A 19,500-nucleotide genomic window follows, 5' to 3' on the forward strand; every position below is an offset into this window, starting at 1 on the left:
CTCTTGCTTATAGGGATCAGAGCTTGCAATTCACAGCAATTCTTAAACAGCTCTAGAAATAGTCTTGGATGCTTTATTCTCTTTTATAAGCTTTTACTGATGTATAATTTACATGCAGTAAAAGTGCATCAATCTTAAGATATAGCTTGCTTAATTTTTACATAGATATGTGTCCAAGTCAAGATCTAAAAGATTTCCAGCACATCAGGTGCTTTATTGAATTCATATTTTTTAATCAGCTGCTTCATGTGGAAGACTGTTACTAACTCCAGTTAGAAACTGGCTTGTGAGCTACAGAAATGCAGGCCATCAGCCATGGTTTGTACAGTTAAGTAAAATGAGCCTCCCAAGAGCCAACTCACATCTGGGATACAACTCTATCATCTTGCCTCAGAGCCTGTGTTTAAATTGCCAGATCTAATGGCCTAAACTAGCTTCTCCCACATGTTCATAGAAAAGGAGGTTTTATTGTTTTTTGTTTGTTTGGGTTTTTTTTTTTTGTGGAAAACATCAAACATACAGAGAGAGAATAATAAAATGTCCCCTCTGTACCCACCATGCAACTTCAACAGTAAACCTATGGCCAGACTTGTTTTATCTATCTCCCCACCCACTGCTCCCCTCCTTCACTTGACATGTAGAAGTAAATTCCAATCATCATATCTTTTCTTCTGTAAATGTTTCAGGATGTCTCTATAAAGAATAAGGACTCTTCTTAGAAATAGCTTTTGAGGAAAATAAAAATTATAGATGATTTTTAAAAGTGGATTTGAGAGAGAGAGAATGAGAGAGAGGGAGATAGGGGTAGCGAGAGAGAGAATCTTAAGCAGGATCCATGCTCAGCATGTAGCTGGACACAGGACTTGCAGGATCATGACCTGAGACAAAACTAAAAGCCGAACACAGGGCTCAATCCCACAGCCCTAGGATTATGATCTGAGCTGAAATCAATAGTCGGATGCTCAATGGACTGAACCACTCAGGTGACCCAAAGATCTTTACTTTTATCAGGGTTAGGTGGTTATGCCAGATTTTGGCTTTTTATCACTAAGCTAACTAAGGTTTTCTTGCCTATCTTCCAGTTCTTGACAAATCATGGCTAGGAAGGTGAAACCTTCATTTTCAGTGAAACCGGTTAGGAATTTTCTACATACAAGGCAGTTTATTTAAAATTCAACTAACTATAATCAATGGAACAAAATAAAGAGCCCAGAAACAAACCCACAATTCTATATAGTCAATTACTCTTCAACATGGGAGGCAAGAATATGCAAAGGTAAAAAGAGAGTTTCTCCAACAAATGGTGTTGGGAAAACTGGACAGCTTCATGCAGAAGAATGAAACAGGGCCACTTTCTTACACCATGCACAAAAATAAAATCAAAATGGGTTAAGAACCTAAATGTGAGACCTGAAATCATAAAACTCCTAGAAGAGAGCACAGGCAGTAATTTCTCTGACATCAGCCACAGCAACATTTTTCTAGGTATGTTTCCTTAGGCAAGAGAAACAAAAGCAAAAATAAACTATTGGGACTACATCAAGATATAAAATTTCTGCACAGCAAGGTAAACAACCAAGAAAACTAAATGACAACCTATTCAATGGGAGAAGATGTTTGCAAATGACATGTCTAATAAAGGATTAATATCCAAAATACACAAAGAACTTATACAACTCAGCACCCCAAAAACAAATAATCCAATTTAAAAATGGACAGAAGACATGAACAGACATTTCTCCAAAGAAGACATCTGGATGGCCAACAGACACGTGAAACGATGCTCAACAGCACTCATCATCAGCAAAACGCAAATCAAAACCATAGTAAAATATCACCTCACATCTATCAGAATCGCTAAAATAAAAAACACAAAAAACAAGTGTTGGTGAGGTTGTGGAGAAAAAGGAACCATTTTGCCCTCTTGGTGGGAACGTGAACTTGTGCAGCTATTGTGGAAAGCAGTATGGAGGTTTCTCAAAAAATTAAAACTAGAACTACCATATGATCCAGTAATTCCACTACTGGGCATTTACCCAAAGTATGTGAAGACACTAATTGGAAAAGCTATATGCACTCCTATGTTTATAGCTGTATTATTTACAATAGCTAAATTGTGGAAGCAGTCCAAGTGTCCACTAACAGATGAATGGATAAAGATGTGGTGTGTATAGATATAGATGCAGTGTAGATAGATAGATAGCTATGTGGTATACACACACACACACACACACACACACACACACACACACACATACACACACATGAATATTACTCAGACATAAAAAAGAATGAGGCTGGGGGTGCCTGGGTGGCTTAGCTGGTTAAGCGTCCGACTTTGTCTCAGATCATGATCTCACTGTTCTGAGTTCAAGCCCCACAAGGGGCTCTGTGCTGACAACTCAGATCCTGGAGCCTGCTTCAGATTCTGTATCTCCCTCTCTCTGCTCCTCCCTCACTCATGCTCTGCCTCTGTCTCTCAAAAATAAACAAACATTGAAAAAAAAAATAATGAGGGGCACCTGGGTGGCTTGTCTGTTGACTGTCTGACTCAATTTCAGCTCAGGTAGGGATCCCAGGGTCATGGGATTGAGCCCCACATTGGATTCCCTGAGATTCTCTCTTTCTCCCTCTGTCCTTCTCCCCTGCTCCTCCTCTCTCTCTCTCTCAAATTAAAAAAAGGGCAGGGGGGGGAGTGCCTGGGTGCCTAATTGGTTGAGTGTCCAACTCTTGATTTTGGCTCTAGATCATGAACTCACAGTTTGTGAGATTGAGCCCCATACTGGGCTTTGTGCCCACATCGTGGAGCCTGCTACGGATTCTCTCTCTCCATCTCTCTCTGTGCCTCTCCCCCATTAGCCATATGCTCTCTCACCCTCTGTCTCAAAATAGACAAACATTTTTTTAATTTTAAAAGAGAATGAAATCTTGCTATTTGTAACAACATGGATGGAGCTAGAGAGTATAAGCTTAAGCAAAATAAATCAGAGAAAACCAAATACCATGATCTCACTCATATGTGGAATTTAAGAAACAAAGCAAATGAGCAAAGAAAAAAAGAGGCTTTTTCATTTTAAAGGAGTCTCCATGCCCAATGTAGGACTTGAACTTACAACCCTGAGATGGAGTCACATGCTCTACCAACTCAGCCAGTCAGCTGCCCTGTAAAAAGCAGACTCTTAACTACAAAGAACAAACTCATAAATAGCAGAAGGGAGATAGACAAAGGGGCCTAAGAGTACACTTACCATGATGAGCGCCGAGTAAAGTATAGAATTGTGGAATCACTATACTGCACACCTGAAACTAATATAATAACATTGTGTTAAGTACACTAGAATTAATATTTTAATTTTTTAAAAATCTTTATTTATTTTTGAGACAGAGACTGACAGTACGAGTGGGGGAGGAACAGAGAGAGAGAGACACAGAATCAGAGTCTGACGAGGGTTCAAACTCACGAACTGTGAGATCATAACCTGGGCTGAAGTCGGACGCTCAACCGACTGAGCCACCCAGGCATCCCTAGAATTAAAAATTTTTAAAGTAAAAACTAATTTCAGCTAATGGTAAATCACCAAGTGCTTGAAAGCCATTGGCCACCTTACTCTTCCCAGTGCCTTGACCACCTGAAACTAACACCTCAGTATCACAGCTCTAGGACAGGGTGCTTTAAAGCCAGAGAAAAGATAATTCTATGTGTAATCCAGAGTATTTGTTCTAAGGATGATTAGGACCATAATAGTGTTAATATATATTATAACTACACTCTATGAAGCTACCTCTCAGATTAGAAAGGAAAATTTCCCCCAAATGCATTCAATACCACAAGCCTCCATTTATAACAAATGTCTTCATTTTAAATTAGCTTAAGTGTCCTCAAAAGTATGTTCTATAAAGAAAATGAAGATTCTTTAATATAACTAATGGAAATGTTAATTTGTGGAGGGTAATGGATATTATTTATCACAAAAAAGTATTTAAAACATACATACCCTCTGATCTAGGAATTCTGTTTTTAATAATACAGCATAAGGAAATAAAGATGTATGTTACAACTTACTTTAAACAGGTTCATGGAAATAATAGGGAACACATGCCCAACAGTAGAACATTGGTTAAATAAATTTAAGATTGTTTATATGATGCACAGCCATTAAAATTATACATAAAAAAAGGGCATGTTTAAAAGTCAGGTCAGCATAACAATGTGTACATATATTCTCAATTTTTGAAACTAACTAAACAAGAAAAACAGGAGACAAAAAGACAGGAAAGTTAGAGGTGAATCAATCTTGGGGCCCCAAAATCTCACTAATAGAATGAGAAAGGAAATTATCAGAGATAAGTAAAATGTTTCAAAATCTAAAGGACATAAGTCTCTCTACGGCAAGAATCCACTAAGAGCCCAACACAATGAATGGAAAAAGCCCCCAGATCGAGGTACAGCTTTATGAGTGAACCGAAAGATACTGGGGCCATTGGGCAGGCTCTACCATATTGTCCAAACTATCAATCACATAGAATAAAAATATTTTCAGGCTAGCAACATCACAACATTTAACTCCATGTACCTTCCTTGGGAGACAATTGGAGGATGTAGAATAATTTATCTACAATTTGGTATTGAAGAAGATGAGAAAAATTCCATCACTCATTAGCTATGTAAGCTTGGGCAAGGGGCTTAGACTCTTTGTGCATTTTCCTCATCTGCAAAGTGAATCACACTACTGTGAGGATTAAATGACTTAACATACAAAAAGTAATTGGCTAAATGCAATGCAGCACCCTGGCTTAGATCCTGGAATAGAGAAAAATGACATCTGTAGAAAACATGTGGCATCTTAAAGTCTATAGTTTAGTTAAAACTACCATGCCATTGGGGTGCCTGGGTGGCTCAGTCAGTTAAGTGACTGACTCCTGATCTCAGCTCAGGTCATGATCTCATGGTTTGTAAGTTCCAGCCCTGCATCAGGCTTTGCACTGATAGTGCAGAGCATTCCTGAGACTCTCTTTCTCTCCCTCTCTCTCTGCCCCTCCCCTGCTCCCTCTTTCTCTCAAATAAATAATGTTTTAAAAAAAAAGCTGGTCATACCATTAATAATTTCTTATTTTGACAAATGTTCTCTATGTTAGACATTAGGTGAACTTGGGTCAAGTCTATAAGGGAACTCTCTGTACTGTCTTTGCAACTTTTCTGTAAATTTAAATTATTATTCCAAATTAAAGGTTTATATAAAAAAGTATTTCACCCCTACCTCATACCATATACAAAATGGATCATCGATCTAAATTTAAGAGCTAAATTCTCAAAATCCTAGCACAAAATATAGGGACCTTAAATTAGGCAATAGTTTCTTAGATATGACACCAAAAGGACAAGCAACCAGAGGAAAGATAGACAAAAAGGATTTCATCAATATCAAACACTTTTGTGCTTCAAAGGATAGCAACTGGAAAGTGAAAAGACATCTCATGAAATAGGAGATAATATTTGCAAATCATACATGATAAGGGACTTGTATGCAGAATAAAGAGCCTTACAGAATAAGGGCATCTAGGTGGCTCAGCTGGTTAAGCATACAACTTCAGCTCAGGTCATGACCTCACGGTCTGTGAGTTCAAGCCCTGTGTTGCGCTCTTGTGGCTGACAGCTCAGAGCCTGGAGCCTGCTTCAGATTCTGTGTCTCCCTCTCTCTCTGCCCCTTCCCCCTTGCACTCTGTCTCTCTTTCAAAACTAAACACTAAAAGAACATTAAAAAAGAAAAGAATCTTACAACTCAATAATAAAAAATCCAACCCAATAAAAAAATGCATAAGGAACAGAGGTGGGCCCATAAAAAAATGCATAAGGGATTTATTTATTTTTTATTCATTTATATTTTTAAAAAATTTATTCTTGAGAGCATGCACATGCAAAAGTGCAGGGGTGGGGCAGAGAGGGGGGGGGGGAGAGAGAGAGAATCCCAAGCAGACTCTGTGCTCACAGCATGATGTAGGGCTTGAACTCGTGAACTGTGAGATCATGACCTGAACCAAAATCAAGAGTTGGATGCTTAACTGACTGAGCCACCCAGACATCTCAATGCATAAGAGGTTTAAATAGACATTTCCAAAAAAGATACACAAGGGGTCAGTTAGCACATGAAAAGATGCCCAACATCATTAGTCATTAGGGAAATGAAAATCAAAACCACAATAAGATACTACTTCATATCTACCTGGATGCCTAAAATAAAAAAAAACAAACAGAAAATAATAAGTATTGATGAAGGTATAGAGAAATTGGAGCCCTCATACATAGTTGGTGGAATTGTAAAACACTGCAGACACTTAAAACAATTTGACCATTCCTCAAAATGTTACCAAGAAACAGTATATACCAAGAAACCCATATGACCCAGAAATTCCACTCTTAAGCATATATCCAAGAGAACTGAAAACTCTATGTCCACACAGAAATGTGTACACAAGTGTTCACAGCGGCAGCAGTCATGACAGCCAAGAACTAATAACAATCCAAATGTTTATCAAATGATGAATAGATAAACAAAATATGGTATACCACATACTGGACTATTATTTGGGGGAAAACTGGGAATGAGACACTAACACATGCTACAATATGAGTGAGTCTCAAAAACATGCTAAGTGAATCTCACACAAAAAGTCATCTATTGTATAATTCCATCTATGTGAAATGTCTCAAACAGACAAATCTATAGAAACAAAGTAGACTAGTAACTGCCTACTAATAGTAGGGACTGAGAGAAGGCAAGAATAGAGAATGACCACTAAGGAGTGTGGAGTTTCTTTTTGGGGGTGATGAAAATATTCTGAAATTGATGTGAATATTCTGAAATTGATGTGAGCCACTGTCATTAGTGATGAGGGTTAAATAACTGTGCATATACTAAAAATTATGTAATCGTATACTCCAGAAAGCCAAATTTTTTGGCGTGTGAATTATATCATAATAAAGCCACCATTTAAAAAAAAATGTAGTTAGAATAGTTAACACAGTAAGTACCATGTTTCCAAATATTTACTTCTCTCTGGGGGAGTCTGAATCATGTGACTTACCTTAGCTAATGAACTATGGCTGGAAGTGAGGTAGATCACTTCCTAGCCAAAGTTTGGGGAACCAGCATGTTGTTCCCCATACCACTTTTCCCTTTGCCGTAACAATCAGCAATGTGCAAAATAAAAGTGGCTTCACCAGCCTGGGTCCTAGCATAAAAACAGTGTAGAGCAGAGCAGTGGGTAACTTCTGATGGTCATGTAGCCTGAGTGAGAAAAGATGTTATAAGCCACTGCGATTTTAGGGTATGTGATAAAAACAACAATAACAACAACAAAAAGAATAACAACTCATTACCACCACTGGCAGAAATTAGGAAATAGAGATTGTCAGGCCAGCACTTCAAATCAAAAACTATTTTCTGAGTGGCCTGTATCGACTGGTTCTGGGTATTCAGAGAGAGATGCAATGCACAATTTCTCACTTCGCTAACATTGATTGAGCACACTGAATTGCTATGTGCCCAGTCCTTTTGGGCTTTGGCACATGTGTTGTCTCCAGTCTCACCAGAGAGCAGTTTGGTGATGAACAAGATGCTTCTCCAATTTTGACCCACAAATAGACAATTCTATTTTAGAGAAATTAGTGAAGCAAATGAAAGGCTGTGGGATCCGTTTAAAATAGCTACAGAGTGTCAAGGGCTGTGAGCCAGACCAAACAGCACACCTTCCCACACGCCCCACTTGGGCCTGTGATTACTCAAATCCCAGCATTGGCCCGGGCTGCTGCCCGCCGGGAACACCCCTCCAAAGAGCACAACTGGAAGATAGTTTGCCAGGAAAGGGCAGAGCTAGACTGTATCTGGGTAGAAATGCATGACATTTTTCTTCATATTTATACACTTATGCTTCACATCATGACTCCCCACTGTTTGGTTTTCCACCTCCTCACCTGGCAGTTTGCACTGGCAGGAGCTCAGCCAGGCTGAGCAGGCAGGGGAGAGACATGGCTCAGAGACGCCTTTAAGCTGAGCAGCCTAAGCCTGACCAGAGGCTTATCTGGTAGGTAGTAAGGAGGCCACAGAGATGAACATTTACTTATGCACCAAAAGTTTTAAACTCTGTAAATGGAGCATAGTTGGTCCAGACCTGTGCTCTGGTGAAGGGAACAGAGGCAGAAGCTGGACCTTGAGGCATATAAAACAGATGTGACAATGCAGGACGATGGGGAATATAGATGCTGTCCCTTCTACCCACGGGGAAGAGTCAGCCACATGGTGGTTGGGCAGAGTGCCTCAAGGGAGATGTACAGCAAACACCAAGAGGGGCACCTAGTCCAGTCCTGGGGTGGGAGGGCAGAGGTGACACCAGAGACCAGAAGAGCCTCTGCCAGAAGAAGAAGAGCCCCTGGCCGGGCAGGAGACACCAGGCTCAAGGCACGGTGAGCTGACTGCTCTGCTCCCGTCTGCTGTGCAGGGCTGTGTGCAGTGGCTGCCGTCCCACCCCATGAGGCAGAGGCAGGGAACAGTTAGGGGCTCCCAGGTGCATCTCAACTGCCACAGCATCTCTCCGCCTTGGAGTCTCTCATGTGTACAGTATGCATTTCCTTTAAAAAAAAAATTAGAGAAACATCTTTAAAGCCAACTAGTTTCTTTCCACCTGGCCCTGATCTCTCCTGTTTCTGAGGACAGCCTCAGAGAAGATCCCTCACGGTCTCTGAAAAGCCGGCCAGCCTGAGTGACAGATCTTAGACGGACACAGTAGCGGCTACCTTCTGGGAGTCAATTCAGGAGGATTTAGAATGGTTCTTTGGGCCTGAAATCCCACACACTGGTTGAATATGCTTCATTTCTGGATACTGCTGGTGAAATCTCGAGTGCAGGAGAGATATGGCCACACACTCAAATCAGGAGATATTAGCACCGATGTACGAGCAGGTCATTGGATAGGAGACTGGGGCACACCAGGCAGTTGTGACAGGGGACATAGTCCCTGCCCTGGTGCAACATGGGGCTTCTGGGTGGGCAGGGAGCAGGAGAAGGGGTCAAAGGAGACCATTTCCCCATGCTGGACATAAACTTTGAATTTCCATGACGTTATATCTGTACACTTACTATCTCTCATTCCACGCGTGGAGACAGGAGGTCTGGTTCCTCTTTGGCCTTCTCATCAGTGCCTGCTCGATGTCTTGTGCCAAAGCAGTATTCAGTAATTAGAGGTCTTTGGAGCTAGGCTGGCTGCACTGGGATTCTGGATTTTCCACTGATAATTATATTTCCAAAGCTGTTGTTTACCCCATTTAAACAGTAACCAAACTGAAGTATAGCGATTTACTCAACTACTTGCTCATTCATTCAACAAATATTTATTGTGAGCCAAGGCACTACTCTGAATAACTGGGGATAGAGATAAAAATCATAAAGTTTTTATTCTAGTGTGGGTAGACGAGAACAAATGAAAATGTAAATTGTATAGAATGTCAGGTAGTTGCCAATGCTATGGAGAAAAATAAACCTGGGAAGACGATGGGATGTTAAAAAGTTAAAAAGCAACGGTCAGGTAAGGCCTCCTGTGCAGGTGATATCTCAGCAGAAACCAGGAGGCGGTGGGGGGGTGGCCTTGTGGGAACGCGACCAAACACCATTCCAGGAAGGAGAAGCCTCTGGATGGGAGTACGGTGTTCAAGGAGCAGCAAGGCGGCCATAGAATTCTGTGATTTGTCAGGTTTCATGAACACAAACTTGAGTTGCGATAGTTAGAAATCTGTATCTAAAATTTTTTTTCAGTAGTTTTATAACTATAATAAAGTTTTGGTTTCTTTCTCCTTTGATATATCTTTATTTGAACATATTTAATTATAAGCTGCCTTTATTAACATGCCTAATTTTTTTTTTTTTTACCATTTTAACAATTTTTAAGGGTACAACTCAGTAGCACTATCTACATTCTGTGTTGTGAAACCATTGCTACTATCCATTTTTGGAACTTTTTCATCACCCCAAAAAGGTCTGTATCTATTCAACATTAAGTCCCCTTTCTCCTACATCCCTATCCCCTTATAACATCTACTCTATTTCTGTCTCTTTGAATTTGCTATTCTAGGTACTTCCTATCAGTGGAACCATAGGATGTGTTGAGGTTATTTTACTTAGCATATTTTCAAGGTTGATCCATATTATAGTATGTATTAGAATTTCATTTTTAATAGTTGAGTAATATTCCATTGTATGTATGCTGCATTTTACTCTTTCATCTGTTTATAACGGTCCTGAGTGTAGAGCCTGCTTGAGATTTTCTCTCTCCCTCTGCCCCTATCTCCAGCTCAAACACACACACACACACACACTCTTTCTCTCTCTCTAAAAAAATAATGGTCGTGTTGTTTCTACCTTTTGGCTATTATAATACTGTTATGAACACATTGGTGTACAAATATCTGTCTGAATCTCTTTTGAGTATACATCTAGACATGGAATTGTTGAATCAAATAATTCTGTTTAACTTTTTTGAGGAACTGCCAGAACTTTCACAATGGCTGTACCACTTTACATTCCCAACAATGCAGGAGTTCCAATTTTTCCATATCCTTGCCAACTCTTTCTTTTTTAATTGCCATCCTAGTAAGTGTGAACTGGCACTTATCATGGGTCAGGTGTTACTTTTCATACTACTAAAAAGAGTCAAAATTTGCAATCTATCTTCAATAAATGTATATATTTTTAGTTTTGGCCCTAGTGATTGTTTTTTTGACCCCCTTCTAAATTTATACCACATATTCTCAACCAGGGGTGATTTCCATTCTCACTCCTCCTTACTGGGCACATCGGCAACAACTTGAGACCTTTTGGGTCGTCACAACTGAAGGAGGGGTGGTTACTGGCATCCAGTGGGTAGAAGCCAAGGATGCTACCAAACATCCCTACGACGTACAATACAGGACAGTCTCTGCCACAGTTTGGTCTCAAAAGTCAATAGTGCCAAGGTGAACAGACTCTGGATTAGGACTATCTTGTTATATTTCATACACCTTTATATAGTCTCTTAAATCCTTTAGGAATAAAGCAGAATATATAGTGAACTACTGCTTCTGAACTAAATGATATTAACATTGTTATAAAGATGCAGAAAGCGTAACTTTCTCACAATAGCACATTCAAATTAGATATCTGAATATATTTATTGACTTAGTTGCTAATCACCTAAAATGCAGTGTGAGATGAAAATATCACTATTAATATTTTCAAAAAGTTGGCATGTTCCTCAAAGGAAATAACTAATCTAGATATCTTGTCTTTCATTAAATTGAAAAATGCCATGTACCAGGCTCTCTGTTTGGCACTAATTATACGTGGGTGGGCCAGGTGAATACGGTCCCTGTACCTATAGAGCACAAACCTCACTAATGAATATGTGATATAAGGCCAAGCATTTTTTAACGGTGTTTTCACACCTCTCCCCTTTTAGGTTGAATAGTTTAAGGAAACAGAAATTCTTACAAAATGAAAAACTTTAATAACTGTTTAAAGCAAAGGCACAAGTAAACATTTCAGGTTATCATACAATGTTATAAGAAATTCCAACAGTAAAATGAAAAACATTATAATTGTGCATCTGTATAGTGTATCTAATGCATTATTCTATCATCTTTTCTTTGGAGTGAAAAGAAAGGATAGGAAGATCAATGAAAGTAATGTAAAAAGTTGGATTATAAATAGCATCCACTCCACTTCTAACCAGGAATTTTAATTTCAGGAGAATGAATTAAAATTAAAATTAGTTTAAAAAACTTTCTGTTTTGTTAATGATAGGGCAGCAAGAACTTTCAGGCTAAAGCACACTTTTAATAAAATAAATCACTGATTTCATAAAACATTAGCTGTTGACGTCTGGTAGTACGCAATAATCAAGCTGGCCATGAAAGGGCTTTACCAAAACACAATTCATATACTTTACTTTAAATCTGCAAATTATAAAGTATTATGTAAAAGATAAAGGAGAATATGGAACCAGTTCATTTCTTACGATGTTAGAAATAAAATACTTTAAAAGGCCTAGACTTTGTTTTCAAAGGCACTATCTGGAGAGTAACAAGCTGCAAGCTCGAGCTAAGAGAAAGTTGTTTTTCTTCTTCCAAACCAGCCTGCCAGTTAATTGACACTTGATGTCTCAATTAATCATCAAACGCTAAGTACCTAATATCCATCAGGGTAGAAATTGTGCCATGTATTACCTTTGACTGCTTTTTTTCAGGAAGAGAAATTTACCAATGATTTTTAAAACGCTGTGGAAATATTTGCTTGATCTAAAAGTTCTGTTTCATCACCTCAACTGCAGTTTCCACTTTATTCAGATCACCTGTAGCCTCTACCTTTAGTGTTTCAACCTAGATGGCAACGACATGAAGAAGGTAGCTATCCTAAGAGAGTACTTCTCTGGGTGAGTTTGTTATTTATTTTACTCACTTTTTCCTCCCCGAATATTAGTCAACTCTAGGTGTTTAACTGAGTAACATTTAAATGACACAAAGTACCAGAGATTAAATAAAATCTACCAAGAGAACATTTTCCAATACCTCAGAAGTCTTAATCTGAATGTCAAATCAGGGGATAGTATCCTATTATATCCAAAAAAGCAGGAAGATTTTAAACTCTTCTAAGCAGTATTTGAATCAAAGCTCTTGCGTGAGAGGATTGTTGTTTCTATTTTTCATTGTCCAAATTATAAGACTATCAATGGATTAAGGTTTATTTACCATGATTCTTTTAAAACCTAATTCCTAACCAGAAAATAGTACTTCAGAAATGCTCTGAAAATATCTTTCCAATTTAGAATTCAAACGCGATTCTAGAACGAGGTCCTTACTTTAAAGTCAAAATATAACATTGACTCACTGAGGCAAACCCTAAAGGTCAATATGCATGCTTCACTCTTAACCGACTGAGCCACTCAGGCACCCCCTCAATATGCATGCTTCAAAGAACAGTGCTGGGATTCTGGAATTCTTCCCTTTCTTTCCAAAGGTACAGACATCCTTCCAAATTTGTCGTTGGCATCCGAGACTTCATGACATAAAACAGCTGGAACATTTTCCATTTTGAATAGTTACCAGTTTAAGAACCACTAGGAAATCTTAGGCTTCCAAACCATTAGTTCAACAGTAAAAGCAAAGAGTTCAATCTTCTATGAAGACAAACTTAAGAAGTAAACCTACATTTTAGATTATGTAAACCAAAGGTCCACAAACGTTTTCTCTACAGTGCCAGATAGCAGCTATTTTAGGCTGTTTGTGCTATATGGTCTCTGTTTTAACTACTCAAGTCTGCCATGATAGCACAAAAGCAGCCATAGACCATATGTAAATGGATAAGCCAGGGGGGAGGCTCCAAGAAATTTTATATATTGACACAATTTTATATATTTTCATGTGACACATTATTGTTTTTAAAATTTACCCCCCCCAAGTATTTAAAAATTAAAAACCACTCTTACTTTGTAGGTCATGTAAAAACAGGAAGCTGGCTTGAATAGGCTCATGGGCTGTAGTTGCTGACCCTTGGTCTAGATCATTTAGATTTCTTGATGTGGGGGTCAAAACAATCATGTAGCCATGACTCATCTCATTTTACCTGTTGATGGGCATCAACAGCATCTAGGCTAACAGTAATGAACCCCAAAAGAGAATCCCAAAAGCACCAGTCAGACGATTCTAGTAACAGTATCTACACTCATAAGCTGTGTAGAGTTTATGAATGTTGGTACTAGTATCTATACATAGATATAGATCTATAATATATTCAGGAAACATTTCAATCACATTGTCAGAAAAGTAGAGAATTGAGAAACTCATTAGCTGGGTCTTTTCAGTTTGGTGTCAGAGATACCAATTAACATTTTAGCTCTGCTACTTACGAATTTGTGACCATAGATAAATGAATCACTAGAATTTAGTCTGGAAATATGGACAAAACAGGCATATTTTCAATCTTGTTTCCCAAGCAAAAGACTTTCTGGAAAAGCCTAATCTGTGATATGCCATAAGGCTTAACTCCTATGTTTAGATAAAAAACTATTTTGTCTCTTTGAATCCATTCTGTCATATACATTTTTTTTCCTGCATGCAATGTATTGTGCAAAGTTGTATCTCCATATATACAGAATTCTACTTTCCTCTTATCCTTGAAGGCTATTGTTTTTTCCATAGGCTGCTGATGAAAATGAGAGTGGAAAGCATCCAGTCAACACATTCTTGTTATTTTTACACAATCTAAGTGTAATTTGGTATTTCCACCAATTTATCAACGACAGGCATTCAGACTTCTAGGAAAAAAAGTCTAGATGATAAAAAGGAAGAACTGGTAGGAAAGAATTCTTATGGCTTTATCTATGATTAGTAACTAGAGAATCTGAAGATAATGCTTGTAGATTATTTGCAGATATAATTTTTGTGTATCTTGGACATCAGTCCATTGCTTAAATACATTAAGTAGATATTAGCACTAAGTAATACGTGCTATAACCTCTTTCATCATGAAAAATTTATTAGTTATATACACATGAAGTAAAATATATCGCCAATAGTGTTTTTGAACAAGCATTAGTTAACTTATGAATCTGCTAGTGTTGAACGCTAAGCAAAATACTAAAGCTATTAAAATATTAGTGTTTGGTTTCATTTTCAATTTTCTTTTAAACTATTATTTACAGAAGTCCTGTTAGAATGCTGAAAGGCAGTCATTTTGCAACACATACATTCTCCATATAAAATGATGTTCAGTGTTGGGTGATTTATAAATATGGACAAAAACACAATTTACTTATAGTTAACCTACTCCTCTGACCAGCAGGCAACGACCTGGAAGTATTATATGCACATAAAAGTTAGAAATTAAAACAAAACTTAAAACTCTCAAGACAGATGACCATTAATTTGTGTTTGTAAAATTACATGGAAAAAAGGCTTTGTGGCTGGAAGCTTTCAGTGGCCTACTACTAAAACAGTAATTTTAACTAGAAAAAAAATTCCCTCAACACAAAAACACAAGATAAGTTAGATGTATATCTTGGTCAAATATTTGTAGATAGCTGCTATAAAAACAAATTGATAAACGTAAATATTCAGTTTGTTGAATGAGCTTGAAATATTGCACAAGAGCAGTTTTGTCTGAAGAAAATTCAATTTTCCATCATTCTAAACTTGAAAATGCTTCCCACATATAGACATAATTACATTTCTAAACAAGAAACATTAATATTCAGTAATACTGTTAGAATCTTTTTCCCATTAACCATATTCAAGTCTACTTTATGGCAATGGTAAGTCAGTGGTGAAGATTTGGCAAAGATAAAAAGGAAGACAGCAAAATATATATATATATATGTGTATATATGTATGTAAATATGTATATATGTATGTACATGTGAAACTGATATGTTCCAAAAACCCTTAATCATATGATAACTGATCCCTTAAAAAACTCCACAGTCTAGTTCACAGTGATGGTCAGACAGTGGTTGAGTATGACTCTCTTCTTGGGGGCTGCTCCTTTCGAGCCATATGGTTGCTGTCTCTGGTCTCCAGCACACTGTCTTCTGTTTCGCTTTCACTACCATCTGCCACAGTGGTGTCCAAAGACGTTGGGCCAGATTTTCTGTGCAAAGGAAAACCAACACCACTCTCCTGTAAGGAATTATCTATAAAATCTTCATCAGAGGAATGGAATGATTCGTCATCTCCTATTAAATGGTTGACAATGTGGATTCCATCAAAAGGAGGCTGGCCTGAGAAGACCCTCTGACCTTTTAGGCACCTGAGCTGTCAAAACAAAATCCAAGTTAATATACTCAATTGGGGAAACACAACACCAAGAAAGCAAATGTTTCATGTTTAAGAGAGAGGATACCTTGATTTTCCCCCCATTTATAGATCAAATAGTACTAATTTTTGAGTACCTCATGTGTTACATAATGGCCATATAACTTATTATTTTAATTGAATTAACACAACAGTCCCATGTGATAGATTTTATCATCTTCATTTTAGAGATCAGGTAATGTAAACTCAGGTAGGATAAGCTGCTAAGGACACATTTCAACAACTAACACCTCACGGACGATCTTGTTACGTTATACCTCTACTGTCCCTGGATTATTCTGAGGTAAATCCCAGACATTCTATCAGTTAACTTGTAAATATTTCAGCATGAATCTCTAGAAGATATGGACTTAAAAAACCATACTCTGAACTATCACACACATGGTCTTGAGAGTGTGACTCCATAATTCTGTTACAAAAGATGAAAATTTGCTCTGTGTCTCCATCCTTTTTTTTTTTTTGAAAGAGTACATATTTTATTTTATTTTTCACTTGATGGAGTGCATTTTATTTTTTTTCAAATAGTTTATTGTCAAATTAGTTTCCACATAACACTCAGTGCTCATCCCCACAAGTGTCCTCCTCCATGCCCATCCCTCCTCCCCCCCCACATCCATCAGTCCTCAGTTTTTGTCAGCATTCAAGAGTCTCTCATGGTTTGCCTCTCTCCCTTTCCCCCACCATTTCCGCCCTTCTTCTCCCCCTTGGTCCTCTGTTAAGTTCCTCCTAATCCTCCTATACGTGCAAACATATGATATTTGTCCTTCTCTGCCTGACTTATTTCGCTCAGCATAACACCCTCAAGGTCCATCCATGTTGCTACACATGGCCAGATTGCATTGTTTCTCATTGCCATGTAGTATTCCATGGTATAGATAAACCACATCTTCTGGATCCATTCGTCCGTTGATGGACACTTAGGCTCTTTCCATGAAAAATATGGAACGCTTCACGAATTTGCGTGTCATCCTTGCGCAGGGGCCATGCTAATCTTCTCTGTATCGTTCCAATTTTAGTAAATGTGCTGCCGAAGCGAGCACTCTGTGTCTCCATCCTATTATAACATCCCAAACACCATCAAAGACTTACTCAGGGCAGGAATGCTTCTCCCCACTATGAGATTTCTCTCTGCATGAGAAGAATGCCAATAGTATATGCTTTTGCCTTCTCTCCCCTACTCCTCCTCAGGGAGAAGGAGCAACTTCTCTCATAAGGGAAGAGGGGAAGGAATGACCTGTATTGCTCACCTATTTCTCTTCTCTTTCCACCTTTCAGAGCCAAGTGTTGGCTTTCCCAGGAGTTTTACACAGCCAGACCTTCACGTGGGAAGGGCTGTGGATATTATATGCCACCCGTTACTGGGTGGGCAAGTCTAACTCTGGAGTTCAGCAATGAAAAACCCATTGTCGTCATTTGTCTAAACCACATTCTCCAAAACCAGCATTATCAGGATTAGAGGTGATTTCCTTCTATCATCTCCCCCACTTCTTTGCCCAAGTTCTCACAAATTCTCAAACCCAAAACCATAGATCCTACCATTTCTATTACTACATACTTGAGAATCAGCCCTATTCTCAAGAGCTTAGGTTTTAAATATGAAATCTAATGTTGATATTGTCAGTTGTTTAATTTCTCCCCACATCGTGCATTTTCTCCTATAACAGAGCAGAAGAGTTAAAAACAAAACTAAAACATTAAGAGAAAAAAACTAATTACCAAAATCTACCTTGACTTGTAAGAATTTTTGCTGAAATATATCCCCTGCCTTCTACCCTTATGATTACTATTAAACTTCAACTTTGTTTCTCAGGGACAAATTCCTGGTCACTCACTATCTTTCAAATCTTAAGATAAAGCCTATGTGAAATATTCAGGAAATGTTACATATACTTTCAAAACTAACGGTTCTGAGAGTAAAGACATTACAGCCTTGCCATAACACCTCTCAGCTTTCCCGACAGACTTCCAGGAAGAAATGAAGAAACCTCAGCACTTCCCTGCTGGTGTGTGAACAACAATGGGAAACAAGAGGGACTCGGTACAGCAATGCCTGCCTCAGGCAAATCTTCGACCATAAAGGAAGTCCTATGCCCTAGGTCAAGGCACTGAAATTACAGAGAAGTACAGTGTCATTTAAGTAACACCTTTTCCCCTTGCAGAGCAGAAAGGACCTAAGTTTTTAGGAAAAGGGCACAAAGCACCACGAAAACCTCCCCTTAATTGTGATACCCACTGCATTACTACAACTGCCACGTTCTGATGCAATATCCTATCACCATATTGCAACACATGATTTATAGCTCCAAGTGTTAAATTAAGTCAGTTAATCTCTTCCTTTCTTTTTTCCCAGACCCTTTTGAAGAAATAATATGGAACACGTGTCTTCCTTTTCCCTGGCTGTTACAAAAGGAGTGTGACAGGGAAACCACAACTTCCCAATTGTTTGGAAAGCTTTAGCTCTAACAAAATTTATTGCATTTAAAAAACTGCAGCCTCATATCAGATGTAATAAGTGACCTCAAATATTATATAAAACTAACTCTAGGTTGAAGGGTTATTTCCTCAATGGCAAAGGGGATGCACTTAAAGCCTCTTTACTTGAGAACTGCTAATAAAAAATAGCAGCAGCATTAAAGGAATTTTGGAGAGAAGAAAAAGGTGAAGGTAAGGAACTATCTGGTAAAACTGAAGCTATCCCTGTTATCTCCTGGACCTAGGAGTGGGCACGCTGATTCTGAGAGGGACAAGGCCCATATAGGCCCTGATAGTGTACATCTGGGCAAGGAATTCCAGGGTACTGAGAACCCATAATGTAGTCTGTAAGGGGCTGAACAGACAGATGTCCTGGGGGAATCCTCATCCTGTGAAGAGAGGTTTGGCTGGAGGAAGGCCAGAGCTGGGCCCTCTAAAGTATAAAATCTTGGGTGTCTGGATCTAAGAGCTGTAATGCTGATCCTTATCACAAGACTTTTGAAGCTAATTATACTTAAACAACAACAAAAATCAGACTATTAATCTTCTCAACCTTATTTCCCCCCAAAAAACCTCTCATGGATATTATTATTGGTAACAAGTTAGATTAGCAAATCTCAAAATATGGTCCACTGATCATCCACATCAGGATAACCAAGGATGAATATTAAAAATGTAGAATCTCTCCCCGGATCCAAGGAATCAAAATCCTGAAAATAAAGCTTTTATTTACAAGCATTTCAGAAGATCTTGATACCTCAGTTTGAGAATCACTGTGGTAGATCTTCTGTTCAAACCAAATGCAGCTGAGTCAGGAGATGATTTACATGAAATGGAACTCTTAATTATAAACAATAAAAGTCCTTCTAACCCATGAACAACTGCCTATGTGTGTATGTGTAGAAATGGACACCATTTCAGTAGTACAACCAAGTTGTTCTGAGCCAATTCTACCACATGGTGGTTGAAACAAGCAGCATCTGTTTAGTGTATATGCTGACAGAGGGGACACGAGAAGCAGTCCACTAAAATGCCTCCTCCTGAAACTTCCTCCTGGTTTAGGAGCGTTCATCTCCAAAAGACTGGAATAATTCTGATGCACATCCCAGGATAAGGACCACTACTCAATAGGCAAT

General features: G+C 38.5%; 1 protein-coding gene and 1 non-coding gene across 7 annotated transcripts in view; both read right to left on the minus strand.

The window, feature by feature from the left end:
- Positions 1–11,516: 11,516 nt before the first annotated feature.
- Positions 11,517–19,500, minus strand: part of EVI5 (ecotropic viral integration site 5) — a 233,517-nt gene continuing 225,533 nt past the window's right edge. For 4 of the 6 annotated variants that reach the window (XM_039236433.1, XM_039236436.1, XM_039236434.1 and 1 more), the window contains one exon: positions 11,517–15,832. In XM_039236433.1, the coding sequence (XP_039092364.1) occupies positions 15,521–15,832 (312 nt within the window). In that variant the 3' untranslated portion in view covers positions 11,517–15,520. Of the gene's footprint in view, positions 15,833–16,935; positions 17,998–19,500 lie in introns of those variants that run through there. The other 2 variants (XM_039236438.1, XM_039236435.1) reach the window with 2 other exon arrangements.
- LOC120234581 lies at positions 16,826–16,932 on the minus strand. Its single transcript, XR_005529136.1, has one exon. It is a non-coding gene; the product is annotated as a U6 spliceosomal RNA (small nuclear RNA).

Source organism: Hyaena hyaena, unplaced genomic scaffold (assembly GCF_003009895.1).
Source record: "Hyaena hyaena isolate Hyena2069 unplaced genomic scaffold, ASM300989v1 scaffold_111, whole genome shotgun sequence".
Classification (NCBI taxonomy): Eukaryota; Metazoa; Chordata; class Mammalia; order Carnivora; family Hyaenidae; genus Hyaena; species Hyaena hyaena.